The sequence below is a fragment of the Phyllostomus discolor genome, chromosome 3 (genome assembly GCF_004126475.2).
Source record: "Phyllostomus discolor isolate MPI-MPIP mPhyDis1 chromosome 3, mPhyDis1.pri.v3, whole genome shotgun sequence".
NCBI classification, from domain to species: domain Eukaryota; kingdom Metazoa; phylum Chordata; class Mammalia; order Chiroptera; family Phyllostomidae; genus Phyllostomus; species Phyllostomus discolor.
In genome coordinates this window covers 13,457,756-13,478,986 of record NC_040905.2, presented here as the reverse complement: position 1 = coordinate 13,478,986, position 21,231 = coordinate 13,457,756, and the positions used below count along the sequence as shown (strand labels likewise).

At 39.9% G+C, this 21,231-nt stretch overlaps 1 protein-coding gene and 1 pseudogene across 2 annotated transcripts in view; one reads left to right on the top strand and one right to left on the bottom strand.

The window, feature by feature from the left end:
- The window catches only part of ZFR (zinc finger RNA binding protein), a 77,600-nt gene extending 58,536 nt beyond the window's left edge, over positions 1-19,064 (bottom strand). Inside the window, exons 1-2 of one of the 2 annotated variants that reach the window (XR_003684802.2) lie at positions 18,927-19,063; positions 18,530-18,629 (exon numbers count right to left, since the gene is read on the bottom strand). Coding sequence is in view for 1 of the 2 variants with exons in the window: in XM_028515014.2 (XP_028370815.1) it covers positions 18,530-18,629; positions 18,927-18,963 (137 nt within the window). In the remaining variant the exon portion in view is untranslated. Of the gene's footprint in view, positions 1-18,529; positions 18,630-18,926 lie in introns of both variants that reach the window. The other variant, XM_028515014.2, reaches the window with a different exon arrangement.
- Positions 6,468-7,799, top strand: LOC114500856 (annotated as a pseudogene).
- Positions 19,065-21,231: the final 2,167 nt, after the last annotated feature.

Below are 21,231 nucleotides of genomic sequence, written 5' to 3'. Positions count from 1 at the left end.
ATAATGGAAGGATAATTCTCTTGAAAAAGAAGAAAATGTCTAAAGAATTATTAATATTAAAGACTAAAAACACTTTATATTTTTGTACTTAACCCAAAGGTTTAAGAACACCTGCTTACCAAAAAGTGACTCCAGCCAGAGGGCTAACCAAAACAGCCAACCAAATTACCACAAACTTAAAGAAAGCCTACTATAAACTGAAAAACAACAGAAAAACCACACAACAACCCAAGAATTACCCTGTAGGAATCAAATATGTCAAGGCAACAGACAAGAATTCAAACTCTAATGTGTATTCATAAAACAAGAACTTTACACTAGTCAGGAAACCAAGCTGAGGGATACAGACAAGAAAAGATATGAAAACTGTAACAATAAATGTAACAGGTACAATATTCAACTAGAAGGAATTCTAGAGAGAAAAGAAAAAAGTGGATGAAAGAAATTAAGAAATAAAATTTCCCACTCTTAAAGAGAGGCACATATTTTCAAATTCAAAGGGCCTACAAAGTGCAAAGCAGAATGAAAGAACCACACCTAGAGACACACACACAGCATTTCACATTTTGCAAACACACACAAAAATCCTTCAAGTCTCCAGAGAGAAGAAAAACGGGTCATCTACACACAAGAAAATGTAAATCAGACTCTTATTGATAACACCAGTGGCTAGAAGACAATACGATGTCTTGGTAATTCAAGAGAAAATTATTATTAATATAAAATTCTGTACCATACCCAGGTAAACTATTAATGAAGAATATAAACTTTTCTTGACATTCAAGGACTGAAGAAGCCTATCTCCTACATACATTTTCTCAGAATGTTACATGACGATGTATTTCAACAATAACAAAAAAAACCAAAAAACAAAAAAAAAAACCCCAAACCCAACAACAATCAATCAGGAAATTGTGGGATCCTACAAACATGGATCCAAACCTAGGAGTGAGATAAAAGCCCAGATCAGCATCTGTGTAGCAGTCCCAGAGAGGCAATCAGCTTACACTGGAATCAAGGGAAGGACAGAAGGAACATGTTCAGGAAAAGAGCACTGTACAACAGACAATAGACTAGGAGCCTAGAAATATTTTAAAAGGTAATAAAGGCACCAACAAGATTTGAAAGGAAAAAAGGTAATGAAAGACTTCAGGAAATACCAAACTGCTCAAAAAAGGTATGATCCTGCTAAAAGACATCATAGTTGAAAAATTAGTAGGGTATAAAAAGGAAAAAAATCCTTTTTAATTTGAACCTAGGAAGAGTCTTCTATTAAGTGGTTGTAAAACCACTCAAGGTTGTAAAAATGAAACACATTAGGAATTACAATCATAGGACAGTACTTGGCTCACAGTAAATATTATTAACACAGCCATAATAATGAAAAATTTTGCTTTTAAGTTTTAGAATCAATCTAAGTCACAGAAGGGAAACTATGATTATAGAACATCATGTAAATGGTACCTCAAGTAAAACTGTAGCTAAGTTGGAGATGGGATGGACAAAGCAGTCAAATAAAGCAAAAGAGTTTCACGATTCTTTTCCTAAAATAGACAGTACTGAAATACTGTCTACCTTAGATGGAACTAGAATGGAGTGAATTGTTTATAGTAACAGAAATAGCTGTTATCATTGAATTTAGGAGGAGAAACGAGAAGCAAGACAGGGTACATACAATTCCTAACTATGACTGTAGGAAATCAAAATATTATATAACGTATAAAGTTGACAAATTGAGACATAGAAATGCATATTATTTCGTGAAATAAAACCAGAATGCATAAAAGATGAGGGTCTCTAGGAAGCAGAATTGGGAGGCAGGGAGAAAGAAAATAAGGGAATACTATTTTCATTTTAAGCCTTTCTGTACTACTTTGTTTTTAATTCTATGTTTTACTCTGGTGGGGAAAAAAGCATAAAGGTTTTGGAATAGACTTCTTAAACTGGCAACTTGAATGACTAACAAACAAACCCCCAATTTAAATATTACTTTCTAGTTATTCCAACTTGACTCTAACTTCTACATTTCTGGCCTCAACCCTAACCTATCATCCAACTCTGGACCCATTTTTAGTGCTTTCAAATTCCATTACCATGATCTGGCTTTACATTATATTAAATTTACAATCACGACTGAAATTAAAATAACTTAAGTATACAAATAGTTTATCCATATAAGTGGTTTCTGGCACCAGGAACACTTTTCTACATTATAGTGGTTCTCAAAATGTGATCCAAAGACTGCTAAGGGTCCCTAAGTCCCTTTCATAGGTCCAAGAGGTTTTCTTTTTCAATTACAGATTGCCTTCATATATTTTATTCCAAATAATTTACTGCAACAGACTGAATTCAGAAGCAAATTTGAGAATCCAACCACCATATCTGGGACATTAAATGGATTTGTAAAAATATAAAACAGTGCCTCTCATCTCAACTATTTTTGGGGAGGTAGGAATGTGGGTTTCTTTTTTCATAGTACTTTTGGTTAGTATATAGTGATTTATTATTCTTATTTTAAAATGATCTGATAATATTATTTTTTAAATTTGTTACAGTGATTATATAACACATAAACAAAAGCTCTTTGGGGTCTTCAATAATTAGAAGTGTAAAGGTGTCCTAAAACCAAAAAATTCTGCCACTTCATGATACAGAACATTCACGGAGTAGTCACCTTTCATTTTCCTGCTTTTTAATAATTATCTTTAAGCAAAATGGTCCCTTCTATCCAACAGGGAAACAGCGTTAGTTCTCAGGGAAAAGGAGCAAAAGGAGCAGTGCATGAGTGACCAGAGCCCCAAGTCTGTTACCTACAGCTGCAACATCTTTCAACATCTTTATCCAGGGCCCCCAATCTCCCAGTTTACCCATTGTGCTGCTGTATAAATATTTTCTGTTAGCAGACACTTGAAAGGCATTGGGAAGCAATGCCTAGAACTTTGGGACTCACACAAGAAACCAGCACATAGGGTGAAAGGCTAAAAGACCCAGAGGACAGAAGAGAAAGTGGTAATGTATCTAATTAGAGTAGCAAATGAAGAAAAAGAAGTAACATCTAAAAAGAATGCCTGAGATTTCCAGAATAAAAGGTAAAACCCCTCAAATTCAGGAGCTCTAACAAACCCCAAATAGTAATAAATTAAAATGAACTCTCACCAAGATGCATCTAAGTAAAAGAGAGCATTTATAAAGCAGCCTGGGGTGGCAGGGAGAACATCCTAGAGACTTACATGATGATTTCTCAAGAATGAGGGGAATGAATTAAACACATTTTAAGATTAAAAAAAAAAAAAAAAGGTGTTACTAGTAGACCCAGATTAAAGGACATTTGCAAAGGTTTACTTTAGGAAAAATGAAAATGACCTCGGAATGAATGAATATTAAGTTAAAAAAAAGTGGTAACTGTGAAGGTAAATTTAAATAATCACTGAATACATAAAACAATAATTGTTCAACAGTGACTGGTTGTGGGGTTAAAAAATATAAAATGTACAACAGTGCAAAAATCAGGAGGCAATTTATCAAGGTTAAAGAATTTTAAGTCCTTGTGTTGTTTAGGAGAGTAGTCATTAACTTGAGACTAAGTGAAAGATTCATGCTAAACTTCTAAAGGAATCCCAAGGGACAGAAGAAGAATGATTAATTTCTGACCTTATAAAAGGAATGAGGGGGAAAGTTTTAACCAAGATAACATGGACAGGTTCTGCCACTTACATTAGATGTACTTTTTCTCCCTTGGAAAACATACTGTGTGCGCATTTGTTACAATGTTGGATAAAGATAACAGAGAATTTTTTTTTCTTTTTCATGGCATACAAAACATATTCTAACTTTTCCATTAGCCCAAATTAATGCTGCACATTGTTGGACTTTCTAGCTCAAATTATGCCATTTTATGTAACTACATTACTAATACATTAACTTCTGCAGACTTAATATTTATGATGTTAAAAAGATGCAAAATTAAACTTCCTCATAGAATCATCCCAAAGACAAACCACCTTTAACTAGTCCTTAGACTCAATATTATAATGCCATGCTCTCTTTACCTTTATAATACTATGAAAACAATAACTTTATCATTGTAAAATTTTAGAAATTTAAATTCAGGCTCCATTTCTTACAACTAAAACACAATAATCATCCTCGCTAGTGCAGCTCAGTGGATTACGTGTCAGCCTGAGAACCAAAAGGTTGCTGGTTCTATTCCTAGTCAGGGCACATGCCCAGGTTGCAGGCCAGGTCCCCAGTTGGAGGTGTTACAAGAGGCAACCAGTCAACGTGTCTCTTGTACATAAATGTTTCACTTCCTTTCTTTCTCCCTCCCTCCCTCCCTTCCCTCTCTCTAAAAATATATTTTAAAAATCTTAAAAAACAACAACACAATAACCAATCCTACAATTTCTCCAACTAATAGACTAGCAGACTGCACAGGAGAGGGATTGTTAAATACATAAAAACTGTTTTTAGAGGCATACCTCATTTACTGTGCTTTTGCTTTATTGCACTCCACAGAGGTTGCCTTTTTTTTATTATTGAAGCCCCTCCACCAAGCAAAATGATTAAAATGCATTTTATTGCAATACTGACTTTATTGCTGTGGACTGGAACTATGAGCCTGCAATATCTCCAAGATACACCTGCAGTTTTCTTGGGACTTTTTAACTCTCAACATACCAGGAAAAATAGTCATTACCATTTACTATCTGGGTCCTCTGCATCTTTTACATTTCTTTGTAAATTTATTTTTTGTTTTAGAGAGTGGAGGAGGGAGAGAGGAAGAGAAACACTGATGTGAGAGAAATATCAGTCAGTTGCCCCCTTTTTTTCCCTACACAACCTAGGCACATACCCTGATTGAGAATCTAACAAGGCGCCTTTTGCTTTGTGGGAGGATACCCAACCAAGCTACACTGGTCAGGGAAGCTTTTACACACTTTTTTTTTTTTTTTTTGTAGTTTTAAAGCCATTTGACAAGTAAGAATGAGGGATAATGAAAAAAAAATTAGAAATTTTAAATAAGTATAGTAAACCCAGATTTTTATTGTCCTGTTTTTTGTCCACATTGTCCTGTTTTTACAGGTATATACACAAAATGGACCATGTTCTCTGAGCGTAACTGCTCATCAAATTTAATGCACAAACTGGGAACATGTCCATTTCATAAATGCTGATTCCAGATTTCAAATTTATCTCTAATGAATTCTAACTCATTATTACTTCTGATTTTTCTTTCTGTACTTCAATTGTCAAAATGCAATGCTTAAGTTTTTGAAACATCCGATGACTCGTATTTTATCTTCTTCGCTCTATAATTGTAAAATATTTTCAGTTTTAGATTTGGAATGAGTAATAAATCTTTTTATTTCTAAATCATCTATTTCTTTCCAACTACCCTCATATACAGACTTGCCTTCAGCATTTGTCCACTAATCAATCATATCAAATAAATTTTGGTGCACAAACATCACAAAAGATGAAAATTCTGCACACTTTTAGCAGTGTGGAACACCTGAACTTTGTCAGACTATTACATAATGAAGTCCTTCCTACTAAATAGATGAGCTTATTTCCTTTTTTATCCTTAAAAACATATTAACTCGATAAGTTTGAAAAAATTAATCTAGGACATTGTATATGAAAATTCTTAGTATGAGACTTTGCTCTAACAATTTCATCATCATTAGTCTGGAGTAGTGCTGTATTTTGCATTCATCCTATTGTCAAACATCTTCCTGTGTTAACTTTCTTTTATTAGCTAGTGTAAAGAGAGAATGAACAATTCTGAATAGTTAACTGTGTTGAAGTAAAACTAAAAGCCAACTATAAAGGAGGTGTCTCTACTTTCTTTCACACCTCCCTGAAGGATGATTCAGTACTTTGGGAGATGCAGTATCCTCTAGTGATTTCACTACTGTACCATCCCCTTCTAGGTGATTTTACCATTTTTCCCATTTTCCTATTAAGTGGTTTTTTTTTTTTTTTTTTGCATCTTTGGAAATAAATGAGGAAAAAGAAATAATTCCTAGGACAATAAAATAGCAAAATGTTTCAAGACATAAAATAATAAGATCACTAATCAGATCCCATACAATAAATCTAAGACCTTATAAAAAAATACCAATGGATCCATAGGGTAATTGCAGGATAAAATATTCAATTTTTAAAAACAAACAAACTGGTTTCATTGAAGACCTCTAAGGAAAATAAGGTCATGAAATGTCAATCCTTGTAACTATTTATAAACAGAACTGTTCAAAAAGGAACTCACAAACTACTAGGTACAATAAAAGCTGATGGATACCATAGGCTAATTAAACCAAAGTGCCCCATAACCTTTTATACTCAAGAAAAACAAATCCTTTATGATTTCTCAAACATATTAACATTTCTTCAGGGAAAGGTATGAAAATTCACACCAAGATTTAAAAAAAGAACTAAAAATAGCCTCCTACACGGACAACAGTATGGTAACTGCAGGGGGAAGGATGGTGAGTGGAGGGGAAGAAGGTATGGGGAATAAGCGATGATGGAAAATAAATATAAGTGAATAAAAATAGCCCCCTGACACGTCATGTCAGTTTTTACTATCAAGTTTTTTACAAACTTACTAAGTATTGTAAAAACTTACAACAGTAAGTTGTAAAAAAATGTAAAAAAATATCCTGGAGTCCTCTAAATATAAAGCTAGGATAATCAGATATTCTGAAAATAGTAGCTAGCCAGTGAAAATTTTTAAGCAGAAGAGCGCTGTTAATTTACATTTCATAATGACCATTCTGCTTATATTAAAAACATGGTTTGGGATGAGGACTTGGGGAGTGAGAGAAGCTACAAACCCATCTTCATAAATCACAGCATTCTTGCCCTCATTTATATAGTTATTGTTTAAAAGACTTTGGTTTTTCCCCCCAGGAAACACAAATGGCAGATGAGGCTGTTGCTATAGGAGGGTCCAGGTGCCCTGGAATGGGAGGACAGTGCAGTAGCAGCATTTGGGACTGAGGTCATGTCCAGGGTCAGGGTCTGGGTGGAGGCCATGGTGCTGCTGGAGGCAAGGACAAGGAGTGGATTCCTGTCACCAAGCTGGGCCACCTGGTCAAGGATATGAAAATCAAATTCCTGAAGGAGATCTATCTCTTTTCTCTGCCTGTCAGGTAATCTGAGATCACTGACTTTTTCTTGGGGGAAGCCCTCATGGATGAGGTTTTGAATATTATGCCCCTGCAAAAGCTGACACATGCAAGCCAGAGGCCTGGTTCAAGGCATTTGTCACCATTGGGAACTGTAATAAACATGTTCATCCAGGTGTTAAGTGCTCAAAGGAAGTAGCCACTGCCATCCATGGGGCTATCATCCTGACGAAGCTCTTTATGTCCCTGTGCGGAAAGGTTTTTGGGGGAACAAGATCAGCAAGCCCCACACTGTCCCTTGCACACAAGCCCCAACCAGGTGCTGTGGCTCTGTGGTGGTAAGCCTCATCATGCCTGCCCCTAAGGGCACTAGCATCATCTCAGCCCGTGCCCAAGAAGCTGGTGCTGATGGCTGGTTATTGATGACTGCTATCTCTCAGGCAAGAGCCACAATGCCACACTGGGCAACTTCACCAAGGCCGCCTTTGATGCCATCTCTAAGACCTACAGCTACCTCACCCCCAACCTCTGGAAACAGACTGTGTTCCTCAAGTCTCCCTATCAGGAATTCACTGGCCATCTTGTAAAGACCCACACCAGAGTTTCTGTGCAGAGGACCCAGGCTCCAGCTGTGGCCACCACATAATTTTATACAAGAAAAATAAAGTAATTAACCTTGTTTTTAAAGAAGAGAGACTTTATCATTTTTCCTATAAAAGTGTCATTTCTTCAAATCTCTTTTCAGGGATGTTCGTTGTCCATTTTATGCTGACTACTATAATAATATGATTTATTTTATACAGTACACACAGTAGTGCCCCCTTATCCTGTTTTGCCTCCGCGGTTTGTTACCACCAGTCAACTACATTCCGAAAACATTAAGTGAAAAATTACAAAAATAAGCAACTCATAAATTGAACACCATTTTGAGTAGGGTGAAGAAATCTCAAGCAGTCCAGTTCTGTCCCACCCAGAATGTGAATCATCCCTTTGTCCAGCGTTTCCACACTATATGCTACCCACCCATTAGTCACTTACTAGCTATGTCAGCTATCAGACTGAATGTTGTGGTACCACAGTGTGTTCAAGCAACCTTTATTTTACTTAATAATGGCCCCAAAGTGCAAGAGTACTGATGCTGGCAATGTGGATATGCTAAAGAAAAGCCATAAACTGCATTAAGTGAAAAGGTGGAAGTTCATGACTTACTTAGAAAGAAAAATTGTATGTTGAGGTTGCTAAGATCTTGAGTAAGAATGAATTTATCTGTGAAATTGTGAAGGAAAAAGAAATTCATGCTAGTTTTGCTGTTGTACCTCAAACTGCAAAGGTTACAGCCACAGTGCATGGTAAGTGTTCAGTTGAGATGGAAAAGGCATTTGTGGGTAAAAGACATAAACAGATAATGTGTTGTGACCAAAAGTAGTGTACTGCGCCAGAAAGCTGAGTCTGTAAGTAGTCCCTCCTTATCCACATGGAATACATTCCAAGACCCCCAATGGATATCTGAAACCATGGATAGTACTGAACCCTATATATATTTTTCCTCTCATACCTATGATAAAGTTTTATAAATTAGGCAGAGATTAATAATAACGAATAATAAAATAGAACACTGATAACAAAATAAAGGTTACCTGAACACAAGCACTGTACTAAGTGACTAACAGGCAAGTAGTGTATAAAGTGCGGAAACATGGCCAAAGGGATGATTTACGGACAGTATGAGATTTTACCACATTAATCAGAATGGTGTGCAATTGAAAACTTATGAATGTTTATTGCTAGAATTTCCCATTTTAATATTTTCAGACTGTAATTGGCCACAGAAAGCAAAACTGTGGATAAGGGGAAACTACTGTATGTAAAAACTTCAGTGCGAGTATGTATATACAAGAAAAAACATAGTATATAGAAAGTCTGGTACTGTCCATGGTTTCTTTTCAGGCATCCACTGGGGGCCCTGGCACATAAGCCCTGAAGATGAGGAAGGACTACTGTGTATATAATTTCCCAGAAATAAAAAATAAATTTAAAATTTTCTTTTCATTTAATTCAACTTTCAAACATGTGCTTCCCTTCCCAATACTTTAAGCTCATTTGACCTCTAGAACCCATGAGTTAATTACTAAATTAGACTAAAAAATTTACATTAAGCAACATTTTTAAATATTTAAGCTAGTCTTTCTATAGCTCCAAATGATCTGAGTCTAATTTTCCAATAACGGCTACCCACTAAAATTATAGCAATAATTTGATAACTACCAAATCCTTCAACCAATCTCTCTAAAGCCCCAACACTGATGACATTCCTGACCACCTCTCTCTTTTTGATTTTTAGGATACTATGTTCTCCTGGAGCTCTGCTCACCCAGTATTCGTTTCTTTCTCTGGCTCTACCTTAAACACAGACATTACCCCAGCTGGTAACCACAACTCTATTTCTCATTCATTCAAAAAATGTTTACTAATGTTTGATGTATGCCAGGAACTGCACTTTATCATGTTTCAACCATATAGCTGTTAATGGTGGGTCACCACCACATACAGAATATCCAGATTTGTACTACCAACTCTATCCCTTTTCTAAGCTCAATTTCCAACTGTCTACTGAATATAATACTAACATTGATGGGGACATTATATATGCCAGGAACTGTTCTAAGCACATGGTAAATTTTATCTCATTAGATTCTCAAACCACCACAATTGGGACGGTACAGGCCTCCCAGGAATGTTGGTAATGTTCTAATTTTTTATCTGGGTGCTGGTTATACAGGAGTATTCAGTATATGACATTATATAAAGCAATATATACTGTTGCAGTTATAGATTATACTTCAACATTCTTTAAAAATTTTAATCCCATGAGGTAAGAACTGGTATTATCTCCAGTTTATATTTAAAGAAACTGAAGTACCAAGTGACTGTTTACCTAAGGTCACATGGCAGGCAGTAGAAGGAACCAGGATTCAGCTCAGGTAAGCTGACTTTAGAACTCATCCTCTCTCAATCATATTAACCAATTCTTACATTCCTGTCTTGGCTCAACACATTTCCTTTGTCTGAAATAACATTCCCTGGCTTTTCAGAGAGAAAGACCATGAAGTCTACCTCACACTCCTAGTCAGAATCCCAATTCCCATCTTATTATTTCATTAAAACTCAGTTATGACTGTTGTCATGGCATAGTTATTTGTGGGTTTATCTGATCTGTTCCCACTTTTTAAAATATATTTTATTAATTATGCTATTACAGTTGTCCCATTTCCCCCTTCACTGCCCTCCACCCTGTACACCTACTCCCACCCACATCCCCCCCTTTAGTCATGTCCATGTGTCATACTTGTAAGTTCTTCAGCTTCTACATTTCCCGTACTATTCTTACCTTCCCCCTATCTATTTTCAACCTACAATCTATGCTACTTATTCTGTCTGTACCTTTTCCTCCTCTCTCCTCCTCCCACTCCCCTGTTGCTAACCCTCCATGTGATCTCCATTTCTGTGGTTCTGTTCCTGTTCTAGTTGTTTGCTTAGTTTCTTTTGGTTTTGCTTTAGGTGTGGTTGTTAATAATTGTGAGTTTGCTGTCCTTTTACTATACATGTTTTTTTGTAAATCTTCTTTTCTTAGACGAGTCCCTTTAACATTTCGTAAAATAAGGGCTTGGTGATGATGTGCTCCTTTAACTTGACCTTATCTGAGAAGCCCTTTTCTGCACTTCCATTCTAAGTGAAAGCTTTGCTGGACAGAGTAATCTGGGATGTAGGTCCTTGTCTTTCATGACTTGGAATACTTCTTTCCAGCCCCTTCTTGCCTGTAAGGTCTCTTTTGAGAAATCAGCTGACAGTCTGATGGGAACTCCTTTGTAGGTTACTGTGCCCTTATCTCTTGCTGATTCTAGGATTCTCTCCTTCATTTTTACCTTGGCTAGTGTAATTATGATGAGCCTTGGTGTGTTTCTTCTTGGGTCCAACTGCTTTGGGACTCTCTGAGCTTCCTGGAAGTCTATTTCCTTTGCCAGAATGGGGAAGTTCTCCTTTATTATTTATTCAAATACGTGTTCAATCTGTTGCTTTTCCTCTTCCCCTTTTGGTACCCCTATAATTCGGATGTTGGAACGTTTAAAGATGTCCTGGAGGTTCCTAAGCTTCTCCTCGTTTTTTTGAATTCTTATTTCTCCTTTCTTTCCTGTTTGGTTGTTTCTTTCTTCCTTCTGGTCCACTCTCGTTTTGAGTCCCAGTTTCCTTCCCATCACTATTGGTTCCCTATGCATTTTCCTTCATTTCTTTTATGGTAACCTGCATTTTTCATCTAACTTGCACCCCAAATCAACCAATTCTGTGAGCTTCCTGATCACCAGTGTTTTGAACTGTGCATCTGATAGATTGGCTATCTCTCGGTCGCTTAAAATGTGAGTCCTGGGGCATTAATCTGTTCTTCTGTGTGAGACATCTCTCTCTCTCTCTTTTTTTTTTGGTCTGGTTGCTCCTGTTACTATAAGGGGCAGAGCCTTAGGTGTTCACCAGGGCTGAACACCCCAGTCGCTAGATTGTGACGTTGTATGTGGGGACGGGGGTGGGAGGAAACAATGGTGGTAGCTCTGTTCTCTACGGGACCTCAGTCCCTTCTCTGGGATCCTGGGTTGTGCACTCTGCCCTGTTCCACAATTGCCGCCTCACTGGGTCTGCCAGCTGCCGCTTGCGTACTCAGGGTCCACCCGCTGAGATCTTGCGCGCTCCAGATGCCTTACACGCCCCCAGTTGCCTTATGCGCCCAACTCTCTGTGCTCTCCTCGCCGAGACCCACACCTGGCTGCTCCTCTGCACCCCTCCTACCGGTTTGGATGAACGGGTCTACTTCAACTTCTTGGCTGTCCAACTTCCATTCAGATAAATTCTCTGTCAGTTCTGGGTGTTATTCTGCCTCTAAATTGTTGTTGTTCCAATCCTGGTTGTGTGTGGAGGTACAGTGCATCCACCTATGCCTCCATTTGGCCGGAAGCTGATCTGTTCCCACTCTCAACCCCTAGAAGTGTAAACTCCTTGAGAACAGGGACTGTGCATATTGTAGATGTCCATTAAGTATCATGTGTTACTCCCTGTAAGTGTATTTCAACATACATATCATACAGTAAGGCTAATAATAAAACAAATAAGCCAATGTCCTTTATTTTATTAATTTGTGCTCTGTGAGTATGAATTAAGAGCTGCAATGCAAACAGCTTTCATGAAACAGTAAGAAATGCCATATTCAGAATGACCCTAATTCTGGTAGAATGATACCAAAGACAATTTATAGACAAGTACAGAAGGTACAACTCCTCACCTTTAATCATGCATCTAAGTGATTGTAACATAGTTTGTCTGTTACTACATCTATAAGTCCAAGGACTGTCTTGATTAACCTGATGGCATATTTCTGAATAATAATTTGGCTGACCTTATTTTTTTACACAAATACTTCTACTTAAATAGCTATACAGTCAAATCCAACTGCCCATAAGCATAAATCTACCTCTAGGATCTCTATTTTAATCCAATGATCTATTTGTCTATCCTTGCACTAATACCAACATTTTCCTGTTTAAGTTTGGATACTTCATAATACAAGACCTTCCTTATCATACCTTACAGATGGTCACGACTGCTTTTGGACTAATATTCTCTCAAAATCAACATTGGAAATCCTTCATTAGCCATGGCTGTGTGGCACAGTGGCTTGGGCGCTGGCCTGTGAACCAAAATATCACTGGTTCAATTCCTAGTCAGGGCACATGCCTGGGTTGCAGGCCAGGTCCTGGGGGTGGGTGTGTGTATGTAAGGCAACCAACTGGATATAGCTCTCACATACCAATGCTTTTCTAGATCTCTTTCTCCCTCCCTTCTCTTCTCACTAAAAATAAGTAAAATCTAAAATAATTTTTTTAAAAAAGAACCAATGAAAGCATAAATAAGTGGAACAAACCAATGTTTCTCCCTTCCTCTCTCCCCCACCTCCCTCTGTCCCCTCCCCCCAAAAAAGACAATCAAGTTACCCCAAAAATCCTGTTGAGATTTTTACTGGAAATACATTAAATCTATGGATAACCTAGTGGAAAATTGGTAACTTGATGGTATTGGGTTTTTTTTCACTCCATAAACACAGCTCATCTTAATTTATTCATGTCTTCTTTTATGACCTTTATACCCTAATATAGTTTTTCCTTAAAGTGTTTTACATATTCTATTGGTTTTATTTCTAGTTACTTAATTGGTTTTCTGGCTATATATAAACAGGATTTGACAATGAAATTCAGGCCTACCTATACTTCAGTACCTATTTTTAAAACATTTCATTCTTAGATCATGAAGCTCTATACAGCTATATATAAACATCAACTAAGGAAATCTTTTAAAACCCTTCTAGTAGTATTCAAATCTCTATAAAAAACTAGCTGTAGTAAAATGACTACTGAAAATCAGGCACTAGACTACAAAATTTTATATTCACCTCAAGGCCAGTTAGGTCAGGAAACTGGATCTCAGAAAGATTAAGTGATTTGGCCAAGTGACTAAAGAGATAGAGCTGGGTTTCAAATGCCAAATCCAACTAGCTCAAAATTCATGCCTTTTCCATTCTAGTATATTGTTAGGTAGTTTATAAAAGCACTGTCAAGTACACACCATAAGCATTCTATACAGGGATACTTTGGCTCACCCTACTCTTAAAGCTATTAATATTAAAATGAAATATCATCAATGTTAACAGCAGCAATTCTTTTGGGAAAAATTTTTTTCCTTATTTCGAACTTCTTCATGCATTATGAATCCTAAGATTTCTGATTCAACAATGGAAGCACTGATATAATTAGCAGTTGCAATAATTTTTTTTAAGAGCCAGTAAATTTCCATCACTACGATTGGTTTCAAAAACCTGTTCACCTGGTTTTTTCACCTTCTCAGTGCTTATTCCTTTTCTATCTTACTAGTGTTACTTCTATTCTTTCCTTCAAGACACAATGTTCTTAACACGACATTTAAATAAAAAGTTAAAAAAAGAGAAAAGTGGAAAAAAGGAAAAATTCATCAGCTTATCCAACCAGCCTACCAAGTTATCTTATTTTCCTTTAGGAACAGATTGTCCTAAAGACATCTCCAGATGATTAGATGAGATGTGTTCTTTTGACTAGTAGATACTTAAAACAAATGTCCAGAAAACAATCAAAATCCAATTAAACATTTATCACTTATAACATTTGCTAGGGTTCTAAGAATATAGGAGTAATTATTTTGCAATCTCTAAAGTATCCAAATTTAATAAACACTGGATATAAAAAAAGTTGCCAAATGATTATTTTAAATAACTAACTATATTAAAGGTGAATAACATTCAGATATCAATGATACAGTAAGAGTTATGTATAGGACAAAGAAAAGTACTTTAAACACAAGCTGAAGATTTGTATCACTCAGGTAAAAGTAGACAAGTATTGTTTTTGTTTTTAAATCCTCACCCAAGGATATGTTTTTATTCATTTCAGAGATGTAGGGGTGGGGGGGACACAGGAAGAGAGGAGAGAAACACTGATGTAAGAGAAACATCAATCAGCTACCTCCCATACATGCCCTAAGTAGAGCTCAAACCCAAAACCTAAGTATGTGCCCTGACCAGGAATCAAACCTGCAACCTTTTGGTGTATAGGAGGGCCATCCAACCAACTGAAGCACCCAGCTGGGGCAAGTCAAGTATCTTGACTAGATAGAAAGATGACAAGGAACTGGTATGTCCAAGGCTTTTCTAATGAGTAAGGGAAATTGCTTGTTTAGAACACTCAAAGAAATGGTTATGTTGTATTCATAGTGGAATTTTAAGGGGGTTACTTAATTTAGTATTACGTATACATGTATGTGTATATGCCACAAATCCCCTTCAACAACTGAAGTACTGTGACAATTTCTGTATCAGCATTAATGAAAGAGTGAGAATAAATGATTTTGGTCCTATGAAACTATTAATTCGAAATTTTTCTATTGAGAATTATCTTTCCTCACATTCTTTGCTATCATCCTAAGTCCTCATAATTATTAAAATATTTTTCAACAAAATTAGGCTTGTCTGTCAAAAAGGAAGTCTATCTTCTCAAACTAAAAAGGTATTCCACTAAAGTAGTTTACCTACCCAACCAAATTTCCTTTCTGCCATGGAGCCATCCTTGTTTTTTCACCATGCTTGAGATCTGCTTTGTCCTACACACCCCAAATTAACATTCTATCAGGAGCACATACAAATACACACACAGATACTTCAATTTTTTTTTTATTCCCAAGAGGGGGGAGAAAGCAAATGAAAGGCCAGAAAATGAAGAGAGTACATTTGCAAGAGTGGCAAATGGCATAACAGGTTTATGCACTGCCCTTTAAAAATAACACAAAAGCAGTGAGAAAAACACTCAGTAGCTGGTAGAACATGTAGTACAAAGACTGAATGCTTACCACAAAAATGTTTAATATGGCATTATATAACTGAAAAACTTGATTTATCTTGCAGTTATTAGTAGCAGAACTTATGAGATCTTTATAAAACCTTTTTAAAAAAACCTTGGTTTTTAGTATGCCATTACGAATCTCAAATATTAACAAGCAATAAAGTCTAAGCTCCAAATAAATTTAATCAAATACCTTTCATAGCTGTAACCACGGAAACTTAGAACCAGAATCAAATCTAGACTTAGGAGTTACTTTCAGTTATCTGTATTCAATGACAGCTGAAGCAACTATTCACAGCATCCACATGTAAATGCCTAAGAGTTCCCTGATCCTTCAAATTGCAAAAAAAGGAAAAACTGCAAAGTAGGCTTTGTCTTCCATGTCTAAAAGTTACATTGTAATGCTTTCTAGACAGAAAAATGAGCATCATAACTGCATTTTTACAAATGTTTTATTATTAATGCTATTTGTTAATTTTTGCTGAACCAAAGTATTAACTTTATTTGGCTTGCTTTATTTTCATTAAAAGCAAACAATTTCCATGTACTGTATTTATATACAAGAACAGAGCGTCTTAATTAGTTTTGCTGTTATACGCATAAATGACATAAAAAAAGTAGTCCTTGAAATAGAGAACAGGCTGACAGTGACCAGAGGGGAGAGAAGAGGGAATTTCAGGGGAGAATGGGAAGGGTTTACAGGACAAATACAAAGGACACATGGACAAAAAATTGGGGGGGAGGCGGGCGGGATGGGAGTCAAGGACAGAAAACTGTACTTGAACAACGATTAAAATAAAATTTAAAAAATATTTCTAATAAATAAAATGATGAAATTAAGAAAAGTAGTCTTTTCTTACTAGGCATATATATATATAACAAGCAGTAACTGGATTGTTTTTATAGTTCGCTGAAACTATGAGATTCAGAGCCAAGGAACAATTAGGTACAGAAATTCTTTAATAATTTCCAATATTGGGATAAAATACATATGTACAACTATTTTATTTTAAAAAATGATTAAGTATCTTTAAATTGGCATTTCCTCCCCTCATTTCTACCTGAAGGCTTGCATTAGAAAAATATTTCAGAACTGCCACAAAGAACCCACTACATTTTTAATAATAAACAGTAACCCAAAAAGCTATCATTCTGCCCATACTTAAAGAAAATGGGTAAAACAAGCAAAAGCAAAAATTTTAATGGTTAATACAAAGTACTTGGTAGCACTGAATTTATCGCACAGATGCTGATCAGCTATTTCTTGTTTCCCTGAAAAAGAAAATGGCTAGCTTTTTTTCTCCCTCCACAAAAATTGTTGGCCCTAAAAGGTTTTAACAAAGTAGCTGAAACTTTATTACTTGTTTACAACTTGTAAGCAAAGGTTTTAATGTTTAAAAAGCCCCAAGAATTTGCCCCAATTATTTGTTACCTCAGTCTTTTTGGGGGGGAGGGGGGAGGAATATAGGCCTCAGTATAAGAAACTTGTAAAAAAAAAATCCACATGCACTCAAGGCATTCAGTAACTAATAAAATACCAATTTCCTCAACAAAACGTACATTTGCACACTCTAACATCTCATAAAATCAATGGTCTTCAGCCTTGTTGTCTTTTAATTGGTAGCAATTTTTTTAGTAATGTATAAAATGATGCATGCCCCTTACAATAAATGGCATCTGAGAATTCCAAGGGGAATGGCAACTTTCTCATAATTACAAATTTTAACCCCCAAAGATAGCCGCACCTTATAGATGAGGAAAAAGAAAACCCAAATAAGCGATACTCCCAATGTCAAAAAATCTAGAGTAAGAGAGACTGAACCCCAGAGCGCCTAGTCCCCAACGATGCCCTCTGCATTACACAAGCTGCTGCCTGGAGTGACCGAGATGAAAGAAACTACCTGGGTTGAAGCAACAGCTGACACGGCTGTCTGATACACACGGCTGTCTGATACAGTCTGTGCGCTACAGAAAGCTCATCTCCTAGGAGCCGAGTGATTACGGCCTGAATCTGAAGACACCTGTCTCCGACGGGCTCAAAAGTGACAGGGACCACAACAAATAACCTGCTTTTTTAGGATAATGAGCTACGAACACTTCACAAATTAGCGTTTCCCTTAAGGTACGAATTTCATGAGGTGCACGCACTAGAATAACTCAGCCCAACCCCACTCGCGCCTGCTTCTCCCCAGGGGAAAAGACTCGCCCAGGGAAACGACTGGCCCACATGGAGCCTCAACTCAAAAGCGGGACCAGGCCGCGGACTCGTTTATCAACACTAGAAACTTCGCACCCTCTTTCGCACTCTACCGACTACACCATGCACAGGTGGTTGGTGTGTTTACATCTCTCCTCGGAGGGAAAACTCAAGGAACCCAAGGGCTGCCGTGACACCCGCGGTTCGTTCGCAGGGCTCGGGGGAGGGCCAGGAGAAGCCACAGGCCGCAGGAGAAGGGACCCGGGAAAACGACACGTTATCTGGGCTCGGGGGGCCGGGGCGCGGGGAAGACTGGTGCTCGGGAGAGGCCGCAGGCCGTGCGATCCACACTCCGCGTCGCCCACCCTCTCCGAGAGAGACGCCGGGGGAGGGGGACCGGGGGTGGAGGCAGGGCAGCCGGGGAGATCGGAGCCTCGGCCTCCGCCAGCCGGCCGGGCTCCCAGGCCGCGGGAGGCCATTTTAGCTGCGGGGCCGCCGAAAGCCCCGGCGGCCCTCCACGTCCCCAACCTCGGCCGTCTCTCGTCCCGCCCCCCGGGGGGCCGCTCCCCGCCGCGGGCCCGGCCGGGCGGGGAGGGGGAGGAGGCGGTGGGCAGGGCCCGCAGGGAGGGGAAGTCGGGGCCGCGGGGCGGGGGCCGGCGCGGGGGCGCCGCGGCGGCGGGATCGGGGCGGAGGAGCGAGCTGGGTGAGAGAAGGGGGAGGGCGGGAGCCGTTACCTATACTGGGCCGCAGCCGCCGCCGCCGCCGCCCCGCTGTGGGTGAATCCAAAGTAGTTGCCGGTCGCCATTTTGGCATCTTCCCCCAGCCGGCTGGGCACTGCGGCGGGCACGGAGAGTCGGGTCCCATGGCGGGAGGACAGGAGCGGGGGCGCAGAGACGCCGAGGGAGGGAGAGGGAGAGAGAGAGGCGCGTGAGAAGCCGCCCTCGCCGGGCCTGGGCCGCGGCCGCGGCCGCGCCGCCTCCCCCTCCCGCCTCGCACTCCCTCACTCACTCGCACGCCCCGGTGGCGGCCGCCGCCTCCTCCCCGGAGCCAGCCCCAGCCCCCGCGCCTCCCCGCCGCCCCGGGCCGAGGAAGGAGCTGGGCAGGGACCTCGGCGGGGCACATTATACTCACCATAGGTGAAAGAAACTACAGGGCATATGGGAATCATGGGCTCGGGCTGCTGCTGCTGAACTCTGAACTCTCACCCGCTGCCTCCCTCCTCAGCCCCTGCTCCTCCTCAGCCGAGAACAGACGGCCGCCTCCCACCGCACCGCGCAGGCGCCGCCGCGCTCGGCACCCTGGGAGCTGTAGTCCTCGCCGCCTTCGCAGCTCCGGCGAACGCGTGCTGGGGCCTCCGCCAAGGCGAAATGGGGGACGGCCGCGGTGGAGCGCAGGCCTGGTCTCCTCCAAAGTGGTAGTGACAGCGAGCTGCAAGCCGGGCAACCGAGGAGCGCGGGAGGAGCTCCTGGTCACGCCGTGGGGGAATCGGGGAGAGTGACCCGAGGGCTTGAAGTCTGTTAGCCTTTTCTTCTTTTCACTCTTCTCTCACTGTTGCGTGTGCATGTGTTCTCTACGTTTCAGTCCTTCTCGCCTGTGCACTTTTCATCAGAATTTGAGCTGGACTCATTTGGATTCCTCCTCATTTCCTGCATCCTCGATTCTTGTCCCTGGCCTCTAAATTGGGGAAGAAAAGACGGAGAGGGGAAAGAAAAAAGAATGGCAAGTGTGTAATTCTGTTGGTTTGGAAGCACACCCCCGGACACCCCTCCCGAACACACCTCTACTGGCACTCTCTGCGACTTGCAGCCACCCCTGGGCTCATTCAACGTATGTTGAAACACCTCACTCCACCATCCCAACGCGCGCGCGCGCGCACACACACACACACACACATACACACACACACTGTCAGGCTAGGTCCTGAGTATATAGCAGTGAATAAAACAAAGTACCCACCCACCTGGAATTTAGCTTCTGGGAAAGGGGAGAGGGTGCCAGACAATAGCCAAATAAATACTGTGTCGGGTGATGATTGCAGCTTTAAGAATAAAGCCGGGAAGAGAAGATAGTGGAGGGAGTGGATCAGGCGGCCACTTGAGTAGAGTCCTGAAGGAAGTGAGGGACTAGCTCGTTAGGTACCTGGGGGGAGGATCGCAGGTGGAGATTCTATGGCTGGAATGAGTGCTCAAGAGCAACGGGGAGGCTCGTCTCGCTGGCGTTGAGTGATCGGAGACGGGATCAGAAGGGGGGCTTGGTAAGGGTGCCAGACCTTTCGTGGCAAGTACAGAACTCTATTCTCCCCCATTCACGTATTTCTTTTTCCCTCTGCTTTCTCACCATTTTCTCTTCTCTGGTCATTTCCAACCATTCTCTTTCCTCTTGCAGTTCCTGTTCTGATTGACTGTTTTCCCCCTCCTTCCCTCTTTCCTGCCTTCCATTGTGCATAAGTGCTCGATTTCACCTCTTCCTCACCTTCTCTGTGGCCATTCTCCAGACCCTCTGCTACTGGTTTCTCCTCAATATTGGATATGAGCATTAAAAAGAAATGCAAAGAACTCACTCATGAAGTTTAGGACTTTATCCCGCCTTCTTGAATGCCAGAGCAGAAACAATACCTTCATTTCTCCTTGTGCCAACCCTGCTCCCCCACACCTCCTACAAAGGCGATGGTTCTAAGAACCTGTCTGATTTATCCTCTTAGTCATTTCCGAGAGAGAGAGAGAGAGAGAGAGAGAGAGAGAGAGAGAGAGAGAGAGAGAGAGAGAGGGAGGGAGGATGTAGAACCTTTGAGAAAAATCAACATCATTGTTTTTGAGAATACTGATGTTTCCCTAGGCTGAAGTTATCTGTGCTCCAAGTGTGTTGCTAGGGAAGAGTATTTTCAACATGCAATATTGGAACTAAATTTTAGAAGTAATTTGCTTTGAACCTCATAAGCAATCAAACCTTCAAGGCACTGACTGTAAGTGCTTTGATGAATTTGCACTATTAGTTACCAGGCTATATGAATAAAACTGGAGGACAAAAGGCAGGCATTAATCACCTGCATAAGAAGATTCTTTTTAGGCCACTTTTATGCATGATTGCTTGGTAGGCCTTTAGAGGATGGAAAGGGGCTGCTGGTACACTCCAATGAGCAAACAAGTAACTAGAAAGAGGGAGGCATGCCTCTTCTCTTTGGTAACTGTTCTTTGAGGTCAGAGTAGGTGTGGCCATAATGAGTATTGTTTATAACAGTGCTCTCCTCAAATAGAGAATCCGTAGGAAAGGGTCTCAACTCACCCTTGACTTGGGCTTATGTAAAGAAAGAGTTTTCAAGAAGACTCGAGTCTTTTTCCTGAGCATTTCATAATGAAATGAAATTATTTAACCTTTTTAAACCCGTAGGACCAGAACAACATCTCTCTCTCAGGACAGCAGTGTGGATTAAATGAGG